General features: G+C 41.2%; 1 protein-coding gene and 1 long non-coding RNA gene across 2 annotated transcripts in view; one reads left to right on the forward strand and one right to left on the reverse strand.

Moving 5' to 3' along the window:
• LOC133534558 (uncharacterized) overlaps positions 1 to 4,270 on the reverse strand; it is a 74,259-nt gene extending 69,989 nt beyond the window's left edge. The window contains exon 1 of the long non-coding RNA XR_009802056.1: positions 4,083 to 4,270. This is a non-coding gene — a long non-coding RNA (uncharacterized LOC133534558). The remainder of the gene's footprint in view (positions 1 to 4,082) is intronic.
• Positions 69 to 22,978, forward strand: LOC133534549 (transcriptional protein SWT1). Its single transcript, XM_061873714.1, has 12 exons — positions 69 to 333; positions 502 to 649; positions 1,971 to 2,686; positions 4,278 to 4,443; positions 4,841 to 4,999; positions 5,293 to 5,396; positions 5,596 to 5,781; positions 9,453 to 9,639; positions 9,807 to 10,005; positions 11,209 to 11,346; positions 12,002 to 12,148; positions 17,119 to 22,978. The coding sequence occupies exons 1-12, from the start codon at positions 205 to 207 to the stop codon at positions 17,201 to 17,203; spliced, it is 2,364 nt and encodes a 787-aa protein (XP_061729698.1). The 5' UTR covers positions 69 to 204; the 3' UTR covers positions 17,204 to 22,978.
• Positions 22,979 to 23,555: the final 577 nt, after the last annotated feature.

The raw sequence follows: 23,555 nt of genomic DNA on the forward strand, positions 1-23,555 counted from the left end.
TAACTCATATAATAAGAATTCAATCTATGAACGCAGCCATTTCAGCTATTGTATAGTTTAGTGTATACTTAGCTTTATAATGTATCAAAACGCTTTATCTTCATCGCTAGGAATCAAAACATAAAGCATCATAGACAACAAAACGTAAATTAGAATTTCTCAATTTTTCATGAATGTAAATTAGTATATTTAATGTAATTCGCTATGAATTCAGACAAAAAGGATGGAGGAAAGTTACCCGACGGTTGGGTATTATGTAAGTCAAAATCAATACCAGGAAGGAAGTATTACTTTCATAAGAAAACAGGCAGATCTTCTTGGAGTCAACCACAGGTATGTTTCGCAATTTTTAAGATATTTCTTGTTTACAATACAAAAGTTCATAAATATATTAGCATTGCGTATTTGTATACAAATATAAGACACAATTTAACCTTCCTAAAACTATTAGTTAGATCTATATAAGCAAAATTGATCAATATAAATATACATTTTTTCAAGGCTGAAGATGAACATGATAAAAGTAAGAAAAAGAGTAAAAAGCAGAAGGAAAAACAGGAAAAAAATCAAAAAGAAGAATCCTCTAGAAAATACTTGAAGAGGAAAAGTGATAGTAATGCAGAGACCCCAAAGAAAAAACAGAAGCAAGGTTTGATTTTCAATGTTATTTTATGTCAAGATTATAATAATTTGTTTTTGACTAAACTACATCTAATTAGCAAATTTAGTATTGTTCAATTATTAAATATTGCTATAAGCTAAAATGGTAAATATACTGGGTGTTTCCTGTAACATGAGCAAATAATTAAAACATATATTGTACTCCTAAAACAAAAAAAAAATTGTATTAATTAACAACTTTTAAAAATTATGAATTCTTTAGATTTTGTCTTTTTCATACAAGTTTAATATTATTTTCAATGTATACTGACATCAGTGTGTCTGACTTTGCTTGTCACGCTTTAAACATAACAAAATTCACAATCCATTGTGTCTTAGAATTAACTTCAATGTGTAATATAAAATTAAAACTAAGTTATTTTTAAATGTTGCTAAACAAATGTTGGTCAGTTTGAGGAGTACAGCCTACAGTTTAAGTTATTGCCCCTGTTACAGTTACAATTATCACTTTTAAAATCTGATCATTTTTAGTATTTTCATCCACACTTTTACATCACACTCATCATGTGATCTGGGTTCTGACAGGATACCAGTGCTTTGCTCGAAAGAGTGAAGCTTATAGCTGAATCGGCACCCTTTTGTTGGTGCTGCAATGCACACATTATAACTACCTACTACTATTCCACCATTCCTGTTATGTTTATAATATTTTTTGATGACTGGTTTGGCCTAGTGGGTAGTGACCCTGCCTATGAAGCTGATGTTCCCGGGTTCAAATCCTGGTAAGGGCATTTATTCATGTGATGATGTCTGCCCATCGTTTCTTAGGGTTTCCTCATTTTTTTTCTTGGTATTTCTTTCTATGTATTTAAGTATTTATAAATATTTATATATTATATATATCTTTGTCTAAGTACCCTCAACACAAGCCTTATTGAGCTTACTCAACTGTGGGACTTAGTCAATTTGTGTAATAATGTCCTATAATATTTATTTATTATTTATTATTATTATTTATTTATAAGATTCTGTATTTTGTTTTGATTGGTTGTGTATTTTGTTAATTGCGTATTCTTCTGCTTGCCTATGTGTGTATTTGCAGCAAACAAATAAACGCTTTATCTATCTATCTATCTTACAGGAAACACCCGGTATAGGGGTGTGTAAGTACATGGAGCCCATGGGGAGACAGAATTTAACAACTGAGTTTCCATCCATTCCAGTAGTTGTTTTAGTAAATAATGATAAATATAATGCTAGTCATACTGTATGGCAAATAATATCATCTGCAGAATAGTGTTTACCTGCAATCTTTATTTTGAAAACTTATGTGATTTTTGGGTTTTTAGCAACACCTGTGCACACACCTGAAAAACTCAACTCCAGCATAAAAAAGACACCTGAAAAACCAGTTCCGAGCAGATCAAGCAATTCTTCTGGGAAGTCCTCAGCCAATTCAAGACTTGCTAAATTAAGGGCTCAACTAGCATCAGAAGCTCTGCATGAAAGTTTAGACACTACCCCTAAACCTAAAGCCCCAAGAATAAGTCCTAAAGTAATACCACAGACTGAAACACATCCTAAAGTTCCAGAGTTAAAAAGTCCAGTTTGTGAAGCAAAATGTCCAACTACAACTACTCATTCACCTGGCAGTGATAGTCTACAATCCATTCCATCACCCTCACAGTTTCTAGCGGCTAACAAAATATTATCATCTATGAAGGCTCAATTACCTGAAGAGTATAATAATAAGTCTGTACAAAAGGACACTTTTGCGGATATTGAACAGGGCATCTGTAATCAGACAGCAGATTACCCATTCATGAAGCATCCAGCAACGCCTCCACAGTTTTCTGAAGCTAGCAAGTTGATGTCTGCTATTAAGTCAAAACTAAGTTACAAAATGAAAGATGAGCCTGTGGTGCATGTGAAGACATTTTCTAACGCAAAGGAACGAATGGAGACACTTAGAAAAGATTTAAGTAATGAAGCTATAAATGAAATGGAAGATTGTTTGGATGATATTATATTCCCTGAAGAAGCCATGGAGGTTGATTGTAAAGAGGTCAGTATGTATAGGTTTTATTTTACTGCAAATTATTATTTAAGCATGCATACTTAATGTGTGTAAAGCCTATTTACTGAGCACATATTGACATATTCACCTGAGGATATATAAAAATAAAGCACAACAATAAATACAACCAAAAAAAAATGACTCATTTCCACCAAACATATGTAGCTAACAACCAATTTGATAGACTTTTGATTTAAAAAATGCAATCACGTTGGTTTATCTTTTTTGAAAGATGCAATGCACACAACACAGACATAATATACACAGAGATATTCTTATTAACCCTTTGACTGACACATCTGACTGATGCGCACAGCTACAGCCTAATTTCAACCTTTGTACATTCTGACAATGATGACGATGACGCGCCGCGCATTTTAGACGCAGCGTTCAAAGGGTTAAACTGATAATGTCTGGGAGTGAAAAATAACAGCAAGCCGGTTGCTGCAGTTGATTTTTTTTATGTGATAACAACACAGAGAGATTTTATCATTATATCATCTGAGTATAGGTATACTCTGAGAGGTGAATAATATTATATGTATAGGTCATACTGCACAACTTGTACTAAGTTGCCAAGCCCGAAATAACGAAGATGATTCTTTTGCATTTTCGGGGTTGGCTCCATAGTAAAAGTGGTTCAGTATGACCTACATACTCACCCTGCCATTGGCACCCACATGAAGATAAGCGAGCAGCCCACCGCCCAAAGCAAAGGTGGGTTGATGATATTGCCAAAGTGGCTGGACATGCTTGGACTTGCAAAGCAAAGGATAGGACATACTGGAAAGAGCTGGAGGAGGCCTTTGCCCGACACTGGGTACATCAATAAAAATAAAATGTATAAATTATTTAATTTATATCAATGTAACTATGTATTTCAGAAAATAAATATATTTTACAGTACATATGGTGCTACTTTACCGCACTAGTGCGAAAATTAGCATATTACGTTACTGTGTCGAACATTTTAACACATTCACTGCCAGACGAAAAACGGCACGCTACCCCAGGAACCGGGCAATACATATAAGCGCCCGCTGTGCGGGTTGGCAAACTCACATTATGATTAAACCAGTACTGTACGCCGAGCGCCCACCAGGCGGGCGCCCCTGCGTGCGCCAGGGCTGTGCTAAGTTTCATATAGTCTATAATAATATTATAGGTAATAAGTAAATAAATCTCTGCCGGTGTCAACCCTACGATATGCCTGTGAAGATGTGCGCTCACCAGGTGGGTTCTTTGGCGTAGACGGTAGTCGTCTATAGCTGTGTATAAAGTGAACTCCCGCAGCGGGTTGTTCGGCATCCGAGTAAAGTTTACGAGCGCCCACCTGGTTGGTTCCTGGCAGTGAATGTGTTTAGAGCCATATGTACTGTGAAACGTTGTACGATACATGTGCGAATAGGTAATTCGCAACTCGTGTCGATTTAAAACACTCCCTTCGGTCGTGTTTTAATTTATCGCCACTCGTTTCGAATTTCCTATTTTTCGCACTTGTATCGTAATGTACTAATATCACTCACCTTGAGAGTATGGTCAGACATAACAAAATCTTAATTGTTTTTATAATTTACAGATCAAGAGTCCACCTCCCACACCAGTTGTCCAATATGAGCCTCCCCCAAAAGGACCAAATCACAGAACAGGGAATGAGACAGAAGATGTTGTGCTAGTTGTAGACACAAATATTTTTATTCATGAATTAGATGTTATTAAGAATGTTCTCAATTCACACATAAAAGGTAAGGTTAAAGTCATAACAGCTATTTCCAGTTTACAACATGTTATTAATGAGATTTCATACCAGATTTTGCCATCTTGTAAGGTCTCCTGGGACTTTATTAGGCTGAATTAGTAGGTTTCTGACTCTTAAAATAGTTGCATGTTTTTTATTCCAACAGGATGTGTATAATTTTTATAATTATAATCAATTTTTTGCAAGAATGCATGAAAGATATTTAAATTTGTTGTTATGTTCCGAAGATTGTTATTCTGTCAAATTATGATTTGATTTCAATCATCCTTTGTTTACTAGTTTAGGTTTGAACAAACAGCTCCCAAAAATATAACAGAATTATCCATGTACCAGGCTGTATCGCATATTACCAAGTTATGTTACAATCTAGTCTCCACCTTCAGGTTACAAAGAGCAGCCAACACTCCTAGTTCCCTGGCGAGTGATCAATGAGCTGGACAGACTGAAAGACAACAACAATGGCAACGGTGCCATTTGCAAACGCGCAAGAGCCGCTATGGACTACCTTTACAAATCACTGCCAGAAAATAATAGGATAAAAGGTATGATATATTGAAATACATAGAATTTAACGAATGGGTTAAACCTTTCCCAATATAACCTATGATTTTTTCAAGTTATGATATAAAGAAATATATCAATAGATTGCGTTGCGTTACAGTAACTGTGATGGTGCCTCTTTTTAAGTATGTTAAATATTTGTGTTAAAGATTGTTTTCAGAATGAAACAACAGGTGACTTACAATCTTACAGACTAATACCTATAGATAGGATAGGTAAATAAAACTGATTTGTATACCGTACAAGAATACATGAAAAATGTTTTCTATTCCAGGACAGTCTCTTAGAGACGCGAATTCACATATACATCCATGTGAGCTTCCAGATGATGAAATACTAAATTGTGCGTTACAACAAGCAGGGAGGAGTAAATCTGTGGTGAGTATGTTCAGGGTGATAGAAACAAAAGATATAGATTCTTTATTAAGAACTGATTGATAGGTATGGGAGACTTCATAATCGAGAATAAGCACAAAGTGCTAGTAGTGGCAGTTTACGAGTAACCCATTTTAAAAACCATAATCTAAGATTTATTTCACAGTAAAGTTTTTGTTAACAAATTTTATCACACTTTCAGATCCTACTATCAAATGATAAGAACCTATGCAACAAGGCGGTTGTGAACGGACTGCGTTGTATAGGTCTGAGCGAACTCAAGCCCCTACTGGAGAGCAAGCCGCAGGTGGCGCCTGACCCCGACCGAGCGCACACCGTGCTGCGCCATCGCGACACTATGCACCAGCTGTTGGCCAACATACTGGAGGTAGGAGCTGGTGGGCCACTTGTACAGGTCTGAGCTCGCGCCCTGCTGGAAAGCAAGCCGTAGGTGGCGCCCGACCCCGACCGAGCGCACACCGTGCTGCGCCACCGCGACACTATGCACCAGCTGTTGGCCAACATACTGGAGGTAGGAGCTGGTGGGCCACTTGTACAGGTCTGAGCTCGCGCCCTGCTGGAAAGCAAGCCGTAGGTGGCGCCCGACCCCGACCGAGCGCACACCGTGCTGCGCCACCGCGACACTATGCACCAGCTGTTGGCCAACATACTGGAGGTAGGAGCTGGTGGGCCACTTGTACAGGTCTGAGCTCGCGCCCTGCTGGAAAGCAAGCCGTAGGTGGCGCCCGACCCCGACCGAGCGCACACCGTGCTGCGCCACCGCGACACTATGCACCAGCTGTTGGCCAACATACTGGAGGTAGGAGCTGGTGGGCCACTTGTACAGGTCTGAGCTCGAGCCCTGCTGGAAAGCAAGCCGTAGGTGGCGCCCGACCCCGACCGAGCGCACACCGTGCTGCGCCACCGCGACACTATGCACCAGCTGTTGGCCAACATACTGGAGGTAGGAGCTGGTGGGCCACTTGTACAGGTCTGAGCTCGCGCCCTGCTGGAAAGCAAGCCGTAGGTGGCGCCCGACCCCGACCGAGCGCACACCGTGCTGCGCCACCGCGACACTATGCACCAGCTGTTGGCCAACATACTGGAGGTAGGAGCTGGTGGGCCACTTGTACAGGTCTGAGCTCGCGCCCTGCTGGAAAGCAAGCCGTAGGTGGCGCCCGACCCCGACCGAGCGCACACCGTGCTGCGCCACCGCGACACTATGCACCAGCTGTTGGCCAACATACTGGAGGTAGGAGCTGGTGGGCCACTTGTACAGGTCTGAGCTCGCGCCCTGCTGGAAAGCAAGCCGTAGGTGGCGCCCGACCCCGACCGAGCGCACACCGTGCTGCGCCACCGCGACACTATGCACCAGCTGTTGGCCAACATACTGGAGGTAGGAGCTGGTGGGCCACTTGTACAGGTCTGAGCTCGAGCCCTGCTGGAAAGCAAGCCGTAGGTGGCGCCCGACCCCGACCGAGCGCACACCGTGCTGCGCCACCGCGACACTATGCACCAGCTGTTGGCCAACATACTGGAGGTAGGAGCTGGTGGGCCACTTGTACAGGTCTGAGCTCGCGCCCTGCTGGAAAGCAAGCCGTAGGTGGCGCCCGACCCCGACCGAGCGCACACCGTGCTGCGCCACCGCGACACTATGCACCAGCTGTTGGCCAACATACTGGAGGTAGGAGCTGGTGGGCCACTTGTACAGGTCTGAGCTCGCGCCCTGCTGGAAAGCAAGCCGTAGGTGGCGCCCGACCCCGACCGAGCGCACACCGTGCTGCGCCACCGCGACACTATGCACCAGCTGTTGGCCAACATACTGGAGGTAGGAGCTGGTGGGCCCCTTGTACAGGTCTGAGCTCGAGCCCTGCTGGAAAGCAAGCCATAGGTGGCGCCCGACCCCGACCGAGCGCACACCGTGCTGCGCCACAGCGACACCTTGCACCAGCTGTTGGCCAACATACTGGAGGTAGGAGCTGGTGGGCCACTTGTACAGGTCTGAGCTCGAGCCCTGCTGGAAAGCAAGCCGTAGGTGGCGCCCGACCCCGACCGAGCGCACACCGTGCTGCGCCACCGCGACACTATGCACCAGCTGTTGGCCAACATACTGGAGGTAGGAGCTGGTGGGCCCCTTGTACAGGTCTGAGCTCGAGCCCTACTGGAAACAAGCCGTAGGTGGCTCCCGACCCCGACCGAGCGCACACCGTGCTGCGCCACAGCGATACCTTGCACCAGCTGTTGGCCAACATACTGGAGGTAGGAGCTGGTGGGCCACTTGTACAGGTCTGAGCTCGCGCCCTGCTGGAAAGCAAGCCGTAGGTGGCGCCCGACCCCGACCGAGAGCACACCGTGCTGCGCCACCGCGGCACTATGCACCAGCTGTTGGCCAACATACTGGAGGTAGGAGCTGGTGGGCCACTTGTACAGGTCTGAGCTCGCGCCCTGCTGGAAAGCAAGCCGTAGGTGGCGCCCGACCCCGACCGAGCGCACACCGTGCTGCGCCACCGCGACACTATGCACCAGCTGTTGGCCAACATACTGGAGGTAGGAGCTGGTGGGCCACTTGTACAGGTCTGAGCTCGAGCCCTGCTGGAAAGCAAGCCGTAGGTGGCGCCCGATCCCGACCGAGCGCACACCGTGCTGCGCCACCGCGACACTATGCACCAGCTGTTGGCCAACATACTGGAGGTAGGAGCTGGTGGGCCCCTTGTACAGGTCTGAGCTCGAGCCCTGCTGGAAAGCAAGCCATAGGTGGCGCCCGACCCCGACCGAGTGCACACCGTGCTGCGCCACAGCGACACCTTGCACCAGCTGTTGGCCAACATACTGGAGGTAGGAGCTGGTGAGCCACTTGTACAGGTCTGAGCTCGAGCCCTGCTGGAAAGCAAGCCGTAGGTGGCGCCCGACCCCGACCGAGCGCACACCGTGCTGCGTCACCGCGACACTATGCACCAGCTGTTGGCCAACATACTGGAGGTAGGAGCTGGTGGGCCCCTTGTACAGGTCTGAGCTCGAGCCCTACTGGAAAGCAAGCCGTAGGTGGCGCCCGACCCCGACCGAGCGCACACCGTGCTGCGCCACAGCGATACCTTGTACCAGCTGTTGGCCAACATACTGGAGGTAGGAGCTGGTGGGCCACTTGTACAGGTCTGAGCTCGAGCCCTGCTGGAAAGCAAGCCGTAGGTGGCGCCCGACCCCGACCGAGCGCACACCGTGCTGCGCCACCGCGACACTATGCACCAGCTGTTGGCCAACATACTGGAGGTAGGAGCTGGTGGGCCCCTTGTACAGGTCTGAGCTCGAGCCCTGCTGGAAAGCAAGCCGTAGGTGGCGCCCGACCCCGACCGAGCGCACACCGTGCTGCGCCACCGCGACACTATGCACCAGCTGTTGGCCAACATACTGGAGGTAGGAGCTGGTGGGCCCCTTGTACAGGTCTGAGCTTGAGCCCTGCTGGAAAGCAAGCCGTAGGTGGCGCCCGACCCCGACCGAGCGCACACCGTGCTGCGCCACAGCGATACCTTGTACCAGCTGTTGGCCAACATACTGGAGGTAGGAGCTGGTGGGCCACTTGTACAGGTCTGAGCTCGAGCCCTGCTGGAAAGCAAGCCGTAGGTGGCGCCCGACCCCGACCGAGCGCACACCGTGCTGCGCCACCGCGACACTATGCACCAGCTGTTGGCCAACATACTGGAGGTAGGAGCTGGTGGGCCCCTTGTACAGGTCTGAGCTTGAGCCCTGCTGGAAAGCAAGCCGTAGCTGGCGCCCGACCCCGACCAAACGCACACCGTGCTGCGCCACCGCGACACCATGCACCAGCTGTTGGCCAACATACTGGAGGTAGGAGCTCTTGAGTCACTTGTATACTCGTGTGCCACGTGCCACAGACCACCTCAAGTACTAGATAGAGCATAGGCATTATTCTTAAAGTATTTGCGCAGTCTCTTTTATTGCGCGGTTTGAAATATTTAAATAAGTCGTTTTTCTTCTCAAAATGAAGAAAATTCAATATCCATCAATTCTCGTGTGAAGCCTATATTTATTGAACGTTTTCAGAATGAAATGCGAGCGAAATACAATAACTTATGGAAGCATGTGCTCTTCAAACCGCCGCCTTGGACGCTAGCAGATGTGCTGCAGTGTTTGCTCAAGCACTGGGTGGCGGTCTTCAACGAGGTCTTCCCAAGAATAGAACATTTAATTACTGATTTGAAGAATTCTCTTGCTTCTATTGAGAGCAAAGGTACACTAAATTAACATTTTTATAACAGCTGTTAGGTTATTTATTTTGGGATTCTGTGGTTTTCGTTGTCTATTAGGAGTGAATTCAGTAATTACGACTGGTAAGTGGTAGTATGTTTATTCAGATATTTCGCAGCATTTCTAAATTGTACACTAATTTCTTTACAGACCCGAAGTCTCTGTCACAATCGGAAGTAACGAATTTTAAAGAGCTCTGCCTGGACATAGCTCGTAAATGCCTAATAATCCCCGAATATATGGAGCTAGCTAAGATGACCGTGGAACGACTGGAGAAGCGAGATCCCCGGCCAGAGTTGCCCGTAATAGAGGCATTTGAGGGGATCTGGACTGTGTTCTCTAGCTACTGGTGAGTGACTTGTAACCTGCCGAACTACTATTAAACTAAGTTGATATATGAGTTTGTACATTGGTTACCCATCATCATACCAGCCGAAAGACGTCCACTGCTGGACACAAACCCCCCCCAGAGGCCGGATCTTTGCCGGAGATTCTTAGCACTCCTGACTCCGCCAGTGCCCTGACCGCTACCATAGTCAGAGCACCGGGAGTCGCCGGACACTCGAGGCCGCAGTTTGGTTGCGGGGGTTATCCATCAGAAGATACCAAATAATAATAAAACCGGCCAAGAGCATGTCGGGCCACGCTCAGTGTAGGGTTCCAAATTGTTAACCAAGGGATGAAACGGTACCTTTCACGCGAGTTAAACAAATAGGCAAATTTGCATAATCAGTACCTAATTAAAGTAAGTCTTTTTACTATGGGAGCAACTTTTTGCGATAACTCAAAAACAGCTAAACTGATCATGTCCGCTATAGTTTTCATTTAATGTCTTTCTTAAGCTCTACTTCCACGATTTTTTTCATATTTTTTGGACCTATGGTTCAAAAGTTAGAGGGGGGGGGGGGGGAAACATTTTTTTATCTCTTTCGGAGCGATTATCTCCGAATTTATTCACTTTATCAAAAAATGATTGTTGAAGACCCGTATTAATTTTGGAAGACCTTTCCAACGATACCCGACACTGTAGGGTTGAAGCAAAAAAAAATTCACCCCCACTTTACGTGTAGGGGATGTACCCTCAAAAAAAATATTTTTTTATATTTTATTGTACGACTTGGTCGGCTTTATTGATTTATACGATTTAACGACCACGGAGCAAAGCCTCGGACAGACAGACAGACAGACAGACGGACATGGCGAAACTATAAGGGTTACTAGTTGACTACGGAACCCTAAAAATGAGTTAAAAATAAATACAAGCTGTAGTCGCTCGATTGCAGAATAGTTTTCAAATCACTTTGGCAATTTTGTCTGACAGTCTGAAAGTGACTACCGCTTAAGTATTCTCCCTCGCATAGAAACTTACTAATAGATGTATTTTTTTTTTCACTACTACCTAAAGTAAAGGGTAAAGAAGCGAAAAAGAAACCAAAGAGATACATATTGTTAGTTGTTGATCCCTGGCTGCAAAAAAAAGGTCATTGCTACTAATTTTTCGCCTTTGCGACTACTTTTATGGTGACTTAATTTTTTTTTGGTAATTGATCAGTGCAAAGCTGGCGACGGGCTTGGGAGTGACGCATAGCATAGAGGACAAGTTGCCGACGGATGACCCTATCGACGTCATCACCAGCAAGCTGCCCATGTTCAGCAACCAGGTCAACTATCTTACCATGGCTATCAAAGGGTAAGTCCTCATACAAATACAACTGTCTGCTGCTAACCTTTTTGCTGATTTTTTACAAATGTATTTTCCAAAAAAAGTATGGTACATTGGTAGCTGATATTAAGTTCGCCAAACATTATGTTGAGTAAGGTTAGCAGCATTTTCAAGGGTGCTCTGTAGCTGTAAAGTGCTTGAGAAACCTCTGGAACTGCAAGCGTCCATAGGCTACTGCATTGGCTTTACAGGAAGCTGACCTTGCGGCTGCTTGTCTCTATCATGTTTTGCTAGTCTTTTAGGCGTTTTAAATGTATCTTCTACGAAGGAGGACTACTACAGACTACCTTCGTCTGTTTTCTTGACATGCTGGACCATACCTACATATGATTATAGGTAATTCATATTAATAACGTTAAATCTACATATTTGAGAATAATAACAAGTGCCTGAACGATGATGCTTTGCATTTTAGGCAATGTAATAATTTTATTCTATTTTATTTATTGTGTTCCTTGTTCCTAATATTCTGAGACATAAAAAAAAGATGACCGCCACAGATACGCGAGATTCCGTAAAGTTCAATTTCGCTTAAATAATCGCGATCATCTGGCGTCCGGGGCACGGCATATTCCTTCGCCGTCTGGTGTTTAAATAGTTACGAGTTTTATTTTAATTACAGCGCATTAAGTATAGACCCTTCAGACCCGAGTTTGGACGAGCAGGTGTCGCGGCTGGAGATGGTGTTCAAAGACTCCGTGAACCTCATCAGCCGCGACAGCCGCCAGATCCACACGCATAGCCTCAGGATATTCTGCATCAAGTGCAGGTACGTCACATCAACTGCGTTACATAAACTCCATACTTTCCATAGCGGTTAAGCGTTTGGATAGAAGCTCTGTTTGACCTGACAGACAAAACACTGTTGTACCTCCAAGGAACTGCATGCGGATCACGAGCCAAAGCATCCCAACCCCTGGTCTATATTGTTTTTCTTCAGGCATTTAACAAAATGTAAACAAACCACAATAAGGTATTTTTTTCTTCAATATGCTTGGAAATGTTCACCTTATTGTAGCAAAAATAGTACGGGAAGTTCTTCATTATGGTCAGCTCAAATTTAAAAAAAAAAACCTACCATTACTGTCGTGTTTTAGCGGACGGGATTACTGTATTGTTTTTTACTTTTAAAAACACGTATCCACTAAGAAAACAGCCAATTATTATAGCCGCGGGCTGCGTTTACACAACAGGGTCGGTCGCCGATCGGGTCAGCATCATTTCAAACTGTGTCAAGTCTCGTTCTTACAAATGTAGTTAGTGTATGATCGTGCGAATACTGCTTAATAAAATCAAAGGCTATATAAATTTCTCTCGATCTCCTGCGTGCACATACAGATTATATTGCATAATTATTTTGACGACCGGTTTGGCCTAGTAGGTAGTGACCCTGCCTACGAAGCTGATGGTCCCGGGTTCAAATGCTGGTAAGGGCATTTATTCGTGTGATGAGCATGGATATTTGTTCCTGAGTCATGGGTGTTTTCTATGTATTTAAGTATTTATAAATATTTATATATTATATATATCGTTGTCTAAGTACCCTCAACACAAGCCTTATTGAGCTTACTGTGGAACTTAGTCAATTTGTGTAATACGAGGGTTGCTACATATATATCCGGAAACAAACAAATGTACACGGCTGAAAATGGTTTTATTGTTTTTCAAAGTATTCCCCTTGATGATCTATGCACTTTTGCATTCGTGTGAACCAATTTTTGAAGCACTTCTGCCACTCCGCCTGAGGTACCTCCATAACGTGTTGTTTGAATGCGTCGACAGCATCTTCAGCGGTCGACAATCGTTGACCGCGTAATTTATTTTTTATATTGGGAAATAAATAAAAATCATTGGGTGCCAAGTCAGGGCTGTACGGCGGATGACCTGTTAATTCCACATTTTGACCTTCCAAAAATAGAGTTGTTTCGCGTGACGTATGACAGCTGGCATTGTCATGATGAAGAATGATTCTTCGTCGCTGGTTAGTTTTACGAATTTGTTCAAATACTTCCGGTAAGCAAATGGTCGTGTACCAATCTGAATTAACCGTTTTACGGTTTTCTAGTGGCACTGTAGCTACATGGCCATTAATACCGAAGAAGCAGGCCACCATTTGTTTCAATGTACTTTTTGCACGAGTAACTTTCGTAGGGTTCGGCTCATTTTGAAACACCCATACCGTTGATTGTTGCTTCGTTTCGGGATCGTATGCATAGATCCAGGATTCGTCACCTGTATAGATGTTATAAACGGCCTTTGAGTCACCACGGTTATATTTTTTTAACATTTTATGGCACCATTCGACGCGAGCATCTTTTTGCTCCTTAGTTAAGTTGTGCGGTATCCAACGCGAACAATTTTTTTTTACAACTAAATGATCATGTTATGTGCTATTAATGCTAGTCATAGAAATACCCAGAGTCGCCTCTATCTCGCGGTACGTAACATGTCGGTCGTCCATTATAAGTTTTCGCACAGCCTCAATATTTTGTGGTACAACGACCGATTTCGGGCGAACTGCCTTAACTTCGTCCGTAAGCATACTACGTCCACGATTGAACTCACTAAACCAGTGATACACAGTAGTTTTAGATGGAGCTTCATCACCAAAAGTTGAAGTTAGTTGATCTATGCACTGTTGTTGCGTTAAACCACGCCGAAAATCATAATAAATCATAGTACGAATATTTTCACGAGTGAGTTCCATTCTTGCAGCGAGATGACATTTAAAACCCGTCAAAAACAAAACACTAGCGTTAATAAGAAAGAAAAAAATATACTGGCCAGTACTTAAAAAAGTTCAAATTTTACCATGGAGGTCAAATATACTATTTAAGAAGATTGTAATCCCGGTTTCCGGATATATAAATAGCAGCCCTCGTAATGTCCTATAATATTTATTATTTCCTTTATTTATCTTTTTTCTCTCAGATTAGGCTTTTTACAATATATATATAAAATTAAAATATAAAAACACTTACAAAACAATACAAAAGATATAAACACATTATAAAAAACCTAACCTAGGGTGCCGCCAGCATCGGGACAGGGCCCAAGCTGCCGGTGGTCAGGGCCGCGGAGAGAGGAACCGCCGGACTATCCACGTCGTGTCCAAGATCACCGCCTTCTGCATCCGACCCTTGATCCAACCACCTAGCGAGAGTCTCTCAAGGTGTTGGTCGAGACTTCGCTATGAGACCGTTCGCTGAAACGACTACCGGCACAATGATCGTCGAATCGACATCCCACATGGCGGTTATCTCGTGAGCCAAGTCTAGGTACTTACTGGACTTGTCCTTCTCGGCTTTCACGAGATTCTCAACATGGGGGATGGTGATGTCGAAGAGCACGGTCCGGCGTTGCGATCGATCTATTATCACGATGTCAGGCTTATTGGCTACAATAGTCAGTGATAATAGATCGATACCAATAAAGCGTGGTACGACCATTTTCGAGAACTGGCGCAAGTAAGTTCTTGTAGTACGGTACTTCGTGGTCCACAAGGCCGTATAGAAGAGCAAGTTGCTGGTGAATAATCCTGGCTACGAGATTATGTCTGTGCAAGTACCCGCCATTAGCAAGATGAGAACAACCGGAAATTATATGCCTGAGTGACTCTCCGGGACGGCTGCATGCCCGACAAATGTCGACTGTACTGTCCTTTAGGATATATTTCCGATAGTGGTTCGCCATCATCACTTCGTCCGCAATTGCACAGACAAAACCCTCGATTTCTCCGAAAAGGTTCCCGAATCGTAACCAGTTCACCGACGCGAGCAGGTCCACGTCGGGTCCCGTGAGGGCCTTGTAGAACCGCCCGTGTAGCACCTTACTCTCCCATGCCGCTTTGCGATCCGCAGTACTTAGTACCACAGGTTTGCGCCAGTCCTCGTTTGCCAAGGAGAGCAGCGTGAGGTTCCTGTCTACTGCCACCATGCATCCCACACTCGTTGTTAAGGAAATAATTCCTGAGATTGACTGATCCTCGCGGTTGTGGAGATCTTTGGCGTTTAGGAAGCCTCGACCTCCACACTTCCGTGTAATGTACAATCTCATAACTGACGAGCGTGGGTGTAGCATACGGTGTGTGGTTAGCAGTAGTCGGACCCTCAGATCCAGGGCGTCCAGCTCGGTCTGAGTCCACCTTAGTATGCCAAAGGAGTAGGGGCATTACCCAGTCGTTGGAAGGCGCGCACATTGTTGCCTCCTGACAAAAGACTGTTAAGGACTTGTGAGCCAACTGAAAAAGCGCTCCTTCACCGACTGTCTAATACCCTCGTCCTCAATACCCAACGACTGTGACATACCAAAGTATTTGTAGGTTTCTGATTCAGAGATAGATCTGAAAGACATTGTCTCAGAAAGTTGTAAATTTGTTGAATTTACAACCTTCCCCCGCTGTACATACGTAACTGCACATTTATCGACACCAAACTCCATGTTGATGGCACTACTGAAGACTTCGGTGGTTTTCAATAGCTCCAACAAGTCTTGGCAATTTGGTGCAAATAATTTGAGGTCATCCATATACAGAATGTGAGAAATGACTTCGGCCCCTCTCCGAAGCCGGCAACCTAGTCCCGAATCCTTCAGCAGGGTGCTGAGGGGATTCAGAGCTAGGCAGATCCACAGGGGACTCAGACTATCACACGGAGAAAAAAAATTACTAGGAACAAGTAAAAAATATTAATCATTGTAAAATTTTAGTGAATCCCAGGACAAGGAGATTATACTAACGGCTATAAACCAGTTTTACTAATAGTATTTACTAACACCAAAAAAATTGTCCTCCTTGGAATAACAATACTGTTTACTAAAAACAAGCAAACTTTTATTTGAATTCAATAATGTAACATACTTGCTTTTAACATTCAACAAGAATAGTTTTTCTTATTTTTATTAACTTTTTTATGGGTTTTATTATACCTGTTTTATAAAAAAAGTCATGGAATTTATTAAGCCGAGAAGTTTTATCTAGTGTTTTGTTTCTTGGTTTTACTAATCCCATTAATAAAATTTACAATAGTTTGCTTGGAAACAATAAAGCAGCACTCTTATTTTCAGTAATATTTTTACTAGAAATTACAAATCAATTTAATTTCAAGTAACCATAATTGCAATGTACAGATGCGTCCGCACCTGAGCCTGATCCAAGCGATCCAAACGCTATCGATACACATCACACATATTTAGATGATTAGATCCCGTAAGGAACGATCACTTCTTGCGTGATCTAAATTTGCGTGAGTTGAAGCCTAAAATAAGATTGCATATAAAATTGTAATAATTTCTAGTGCTTGTGAGGTTTATAACGTATGCGAAATTAAATTTAGACTAAGTTCGATGTCGATTTAGTACGTAGTAATTAAAAAATAAACATGGCTATTTTTATAAATACTCATGTTTTTTTTAAACTATATTTAACATAGTTCAATAAAATAAAGAAGTTCACTCCGATGCGATGCACTTAACGGCAACGGTGTTGTTCTAACACAGCTGATCGCATCGGAGTAAACTTCTTTACGAATAAAGTAGACTTTATTCGTCGCAGTCGAAAACAAATGTAGGCATTTAGTAACATTTTATATATTCAAAACTTGGTCCAAATTTTATTCCGCATATGTTCATTATAATACTTATCATGATTTTCTATGCATTTCACTGAATTAAATATAATATAAAATGGACTATTTGTCACCAAACCTATCAGCAGTTTTAATCTCTCTTCAATGTTCACAGGAATATGCTGGAAGAGGCTCACACCAAGTTCGCGCAGCTGAAGGAGCTCCTCGACCTGTGCAAGGAGCGCGTCGCGTGCAAGTAGAACGTAATGTCGTGGTCAGTTTCTCGAATATTCCGTCTAGCATGTTAGGTCAACGTCGTGGCGGGCAGTTGGGATGTTACAGAGCCAGGCACATGGTAAAGGTGCGTCCAGATCTGACGGGTGTGACTTTAGCACTTCTCATACAGTGCACGCGAGTACCATGACTCAGTGATAAATATGCAATCTTATTTTAAAGAAAGGAACGGTTATGTTTGTATATTCAACAATATATTATTTCCGTAAAATCTTTGAATTAGGAACGAAGTGTCCATTACTAGCAAGGAACTAGAATAACGATAGATGTCTTGAGTAGAGCTCAAAAATGAGTCCACATATATTGTAGCGCGATAGACTCAGCTGTAGAGTGCGCCTGTACAGTGCGCAGTTTGACAGCGTCAAATATAGAATGGTATTTTAGCCTAACAAAACTTTTAGTGACCATTTGATCAATCACAACTTTTCTTAATAGCGGGAAATTGTGTATAGTTCGTGTCATCCACCATGACGTGTAGATTTGTCAAATGTAACCTTTAGTAACATGATAATACGAGTCCAGACACGATCTACATTGGGTAATATTCAAGGCTGTGGGCGGGGGTATATAAGGGAAGGGATAACAGTGATATGTGTCAAACAAGTGTCAGTCATATGGACTGATTTACGAAGTCAACCATATACTGAGAGCTTCCTCGAAATATATTCCGTCGCTCGTTACTAGTAGGCACCAGACAAAAGGTGGTTGACAGGCGTCAAGCGCCTTTGCAAGATCTGGACACACCTCAAAAAGAAATGCTTTATACCGTCAGATAACACCTGTTCTACTATGGCGATGGCACAAAATATTTCAACTTCAAATTGCCCGCTTCGACAGCACTTATTTTTACGGCCGCATTTAGTTTATGTGTAATTATACAAGTTGTATACAACCTTTTTTATGCGACTAATCTATACTGTTATCTTAGTACATAATTGATTTATTCATAGATAATCATCGGTGTCTGTACTAGGGTTACGTTACACTTGATTCATATATAATTATTCGGATATTATCAAGCTTGGTTTTCATTCTCAGTATGTGTAGTAGTTCTGAAATATACAATAGTTGATAATCATTAAATGTCTAATTAAAGTTGTAATAATTAGAGAAATAAGTTAATGGCAAAAATGTTAGTAACTTTGACCGCGACTGTACTTAAGTCTAGTCCGCAATTTGTATAAAATTGTACCAATTTAGGGAGTATAAACAAAATATTGAAGATTTCTTTCATAAGTTTTAGTACTAATAAGTTAGCCCGGAATAACATTTCCAAATTTTAGTTGTGTGAGAAGCGAAGATTAATTGATTGTATATGATATGTAAAATCTAAGAAAAATCAATTTTGACAACTGAAGAAGGCGCCGTGTCATATGTTTTGTGGGAATTGAATTGTCAAACATCAACTTTTGACAATCAGAGTTACCGCAAAATGTATGGAGCTGTACAGCGTCATCTCGTTTACCTGCCAAAGTCGAAGCACGAAATTGTCTTAGATTTTACGAATCTTAATCAATGTATCTTTGCCCCAACCTAAGTAACCAAGTTACTATTGGTTGTATTGAAAAGGGGATATTTATATTAGGGAACCGACCATTTACTTTACCTGTATTTGAAGCACCAATTTGTTTTAGATTTTACAGGTCTAGTACAGTGACAAAATCTTTGATGAAACAGACAAAACTATTTCGATAAATTAGATAGCTTCATTAATTTCTTATTCTTAAATATGCGTCCCTTAAAGACAGACTACTTAGTCTTGTCACAAGTTCTGTCAAAAGGTTTTGACTGATAAAAAAGCTATATGTACAGATCCTTTATTATTCATATATATGGGTTGAAAGGTTATTTAATGCTGAACTTACAATATGATGTAACGTAATTTGCTCTCTCAGTTTTGCATAATTCTATGTATTATTCGGAAAAAGGTTATAAAAAAAACACGCAAAAAATACGTGACCTGTGGTAGTTTTCATCCCTATTTATTTATTTTTCTTTTTTTACATGGTTGAATCTTACATAAAAAAAGCTGGATCTTTTTTTTTTCTTAATTTAATCTATATATCATTCACGTGTATCGGACTGCCAATATTGCAATCGTGCGTGCGTGCGTGTGTGTGTTTTGTCAAACCTACTCGTTGGATGGCAATCAAAAATGTTCGTGTCACTGAAAAGTAACACCTCTGTAGTTGCAGGCGTTCATAGGCTACGGTGACTGCTTACCATCAGGCGTGCCGTATGCTTGTTTGCCACCGACGTGGTATAAAAAAATACCCTAAGGGTATTAGCCGAAGTACTGACTTGTCTGAGAACTAAATGCTGGTGATAAAATAACGTTCTAATAAAGTAGGTACAAACAAATAAACAATTCTACCTCTTTTATTAATGCGACACTAATTTTTACTCCCTTTTGTAAAGTATAATTTTTCACAACCCAGCCGGGTATTCGCGTCTAGCGACAATCACTAGTAGTAAATTAAGACACGATCTAATATTTTAAACAAATTATATTACGTTTTGATCAGTGTACAACAAGCTTTCAAATCATAGCAAACGTTTCTTATTAAAAGCTTTGTATAACATTTTATTATTCAGAACCATTGTGATAGAACTTATGACCTAACTAAGTACATCTGTAGCTATTCGTCAAATAATTCGAACCCCGGCTAAAATTTTCCGTTAAAACTTATGAAAGATGCTTCAAAATGTCTTCTAAGACTGACTAATCGTTATATTTTGACATTTATTTTTGGTTTTGCTAATTCGAGCGTTACATATTAAATGTATTAATGTCGAATAGTGCAATAATAGTTAAGCCCATCTCAGACGGAGCGATAATATACCAAAATATATCTTATAGCAATGCATCTTAAGATACCTTGCGATATATAGCTCGGTATATTACGGTATACAAGTATTTCGTCTCTCACAATGTAGATAGATAGCGATTTATATTTTGGTATCGTTGGCATGTGTAATGCTTAGCTGTACTATATCTATCGGTATCTGTCGGTATCTTACGTTATATTAATCGCTCTGTCTGTGACGGGCTTTATTTACGATACAAGTGCGGAAGGTCGGAAATTCGCAAGTGTATTGCACAACGTTTTACAGTACTCCTATTAATTCCTACTTTCCGCACTTGTATAGTAATAGTTGTTTACGATACAAGTGCGGAAAGTAGGAAATCCGCAACGAGTGGTGTTAAATTAAAATACGACCGAAGGGAGTGTTTTAAATCGACACGAGTTGGGAATTACCTATTCGCACGTATATCGTACTACGTTTTACAGTATATTAAATTTATGGCCCTTTAAATTTTAGACTTAGCCACGGAAAGTGCTTATTCCCGCACTAGTGCGGGAAAGTAGGACCAGATGTACTGTAAATAACTATTTCTCTAACTTGCAATGAAATGTTGACATGACTTATTCAAATTAGGTCCGGAGATACTATATATGCGGTGCAATGAGTTAAGATGATATGTAAAGGAATTTCATACAGCCTTACACCTACGAATAAAACTAATTGACTACTTTTTTATTCATTGCAAGTTTGAGAAAAGCACTATACAAATTTCGGCGAGAAACGGGGTTGCCGTCTGCGTATCCGGCCTTGCTATAGCCGGTCTGTATCTACTTGGCCTGCAACCCTTCGTTTCCCGGCCTCTATATATAGTTATGTACTATTATTAAATAACATTGCTTTACTGCACACCTTTGGGGTTTAATAGTATTTTAATAGATGAGGAGGAGCAATATGAACGGGCCCGTCCAGAGGTTTGAGACGTTGGTTCTTGTTTTTAATAAAGCTTGTTCACACAAATATGGATTGGTGTCATTGCTACGCTTGATGTCGAGTCAAGCAGGCAACTACGTATTTTTTATGAACATTCAACAATACATACAAGTTTTTTTAGAACCAACCCTAAAAAAATCCATTGCTCCCATCAGGTTTTGTCAGGTAAAGCGAAATTTAGTTTTAATATAACCTAAAATATTTTAGGTACTAGAAATTATGTACCTATAAAATCTGGAATTTTCGCTGCACTTTGAAAAGTTCGAAATAGTCAAACGGAATAAACATTCATCTACTTCTGACTGTGTGAATGATTATTAGTATCACCAAAGAGTCTTGATTGTAATAGACAAATGAAGTAAAAAAACGTGCCCCTTGTTTGACATCCAAAACAGATGGTGCTGTATATGTTTTGCGGTCATTGAATTGTCAAACATCAACTTTTGACAGTCAGAGTTACCGCAAAACGTATGGAGCTGTACATCGCCATCTCGTTTACCTGTCAAATTCGAAGCACGAAACTGTCTTAGATTTTTTTTTATTGTCTTGTCTTAGATCATACACATTTTACTTAATCAATGTATCTTTGGTATTATCAAAGAGTTGTTGATTAGCAGAGGTGTTAAATCCAGGAAAACACGTGCACCGAGTTTGACATCCGAACTAATTGGCGCTATACGGCGCCATATGTTTTGTGGTAACTGAATTGTCAAACGTCAATGTTTGATAATGAGAATTACCACATAATATACGGTAGAGCTACACTTACTTCAGGCTTGGAGGATTCAACAACTGAAGACGCCTTGTCTGTAATTATCTGGACAAAACAGCCTGCCGATTTTTGCGGGAGAAGGGCACGTCAAATATATGGCTATTTGTACGTAATGTACAAATAGCCATGTCAGATAAACGTCAGTCCATCCATACAGTACATATGACCATTGGCCGATGTTTTCGACAGAGGGGTAAGCTCTTAAAGGCAACTCCGATTGTTAAATCCTCTCAAGATTTCAGGTGTCTTGTCTTGCACCTCTTTAGCTTAAATTAAGTAATTTTCTCATAGAAACCGGTATTCTAATTAACTCGATTTTGGAGATAATTGATGTTTTATATTTTTCTAATAAGGCCTCTACGAACGCGTACACTTGCCATAAGGTCTGTTTACATATTGTGTGTATTAATGTTTCATAATTTCCAATTGTTTGGTGGATTTAAATATGTCGTACAACAGTGCTATAAATTACTATTTAATTACTAGATGACAAAAAAACTATGCCAGTTAGTTTCCTTAAATTAAATGTACTTAGCCCGAAATTAACGGAGTTTAAGAAACACGCGTATATAATTCTAGGTATTTTTTGTGATTATCATGGTATTCATCACTAGACGTTGATTCCCACTATTTTGAAAGTTTTTCGAATTTTTAAGCGAATTTTCAGATTCCAGAGAAAGTATCAAAATGTATGTACGATCAATATTTTGGCGATTTTCGTTCTTTTTACAAAATACGTTATACTATCTAAGTATAGTGTAGTTCTACTGAATTTCCCATTAAAATGTATATAACTAAAATATATCAGTGTTACGGGTAATTGTACAGTCTGCATCAAATATATCAAAGAGGTCAAAATGTTCGTTTATATCTAAAATACACCATATTGACCACTGTAATATGTCTTGTTGTATTATCGGTTTAAAAGTAAATCATAAATTAATTTATTATAGTACCTACGCATTATTCGGAGTAGACATTTAAAGTAATTTAGATAAATAAGATTACTATCTTTGTATTTAAGAACTGTTTGAGATAGAATATGTAAATATTTGTAAATAAACTGTCTTTAGATATAAATTTAAATCTCAGACTGGACAGTGGATGCCGTTAGATTAAATATAACTGGTAGAATCTGTACAAATCCAATTAATAAATAATTTGTTAAATACTGGTTTTTGTATGTTACGTTTTTTAAAGGTAGTAGTCAAGACCCAACTATGAATTAACCTGTATCATTGTATTTAAAGTATTAACAAGTAATATATTACTATGTTTACATTTTCTACAGCCACAGCGCATTGATATTTACAAAAATGCTACTGGGATGATTAAAATAAGGTGTATGTGAGTAATTTTGGTTTAGGTAAAATAATGTAGTTTATGGCATTGTCGCAGTATAGATAGGTAATAGTGTAAAATCCGTACAGATAGTTCACTGACACCCGTTGATTTACTGGAAAACACCCAAATGAATTTGCCTTCTCTCTCTGTTCATATTATAATTCATGCTTACTCTGGCCAGCCAGCTTTTTTAGAAGTAAAAATTTAAAATTTGTATGAGAGATGCGTCGCGCCTACATTTTTCAAATTTGCTGCTGACAAAGCTGACTAGCCAGAGTATATCTGTATATTGTATTAAATTATAGTAATGTATTACTATATTCAATAAAATTCCTTGTTGCATGTATATTTTATATATTTTTTTCTGTGTAGACCGTTTTTTTTTCATAGCTGGAAAATGAAAA

This window comes from Cydia pomonella, chromosome 2, assembly GCF_033807575.1.
Source record: "Cydia pomonella isolate Wapato2018A chromosome 2, ilCydPomo1, whole genome shotgun sequence".
Lineage (NCBI taxonomy): Eukaryota > Metazoa > Arthropoda > Insecta > Lepidoptera > Tortricidae > Cydia > Cydia pomonella.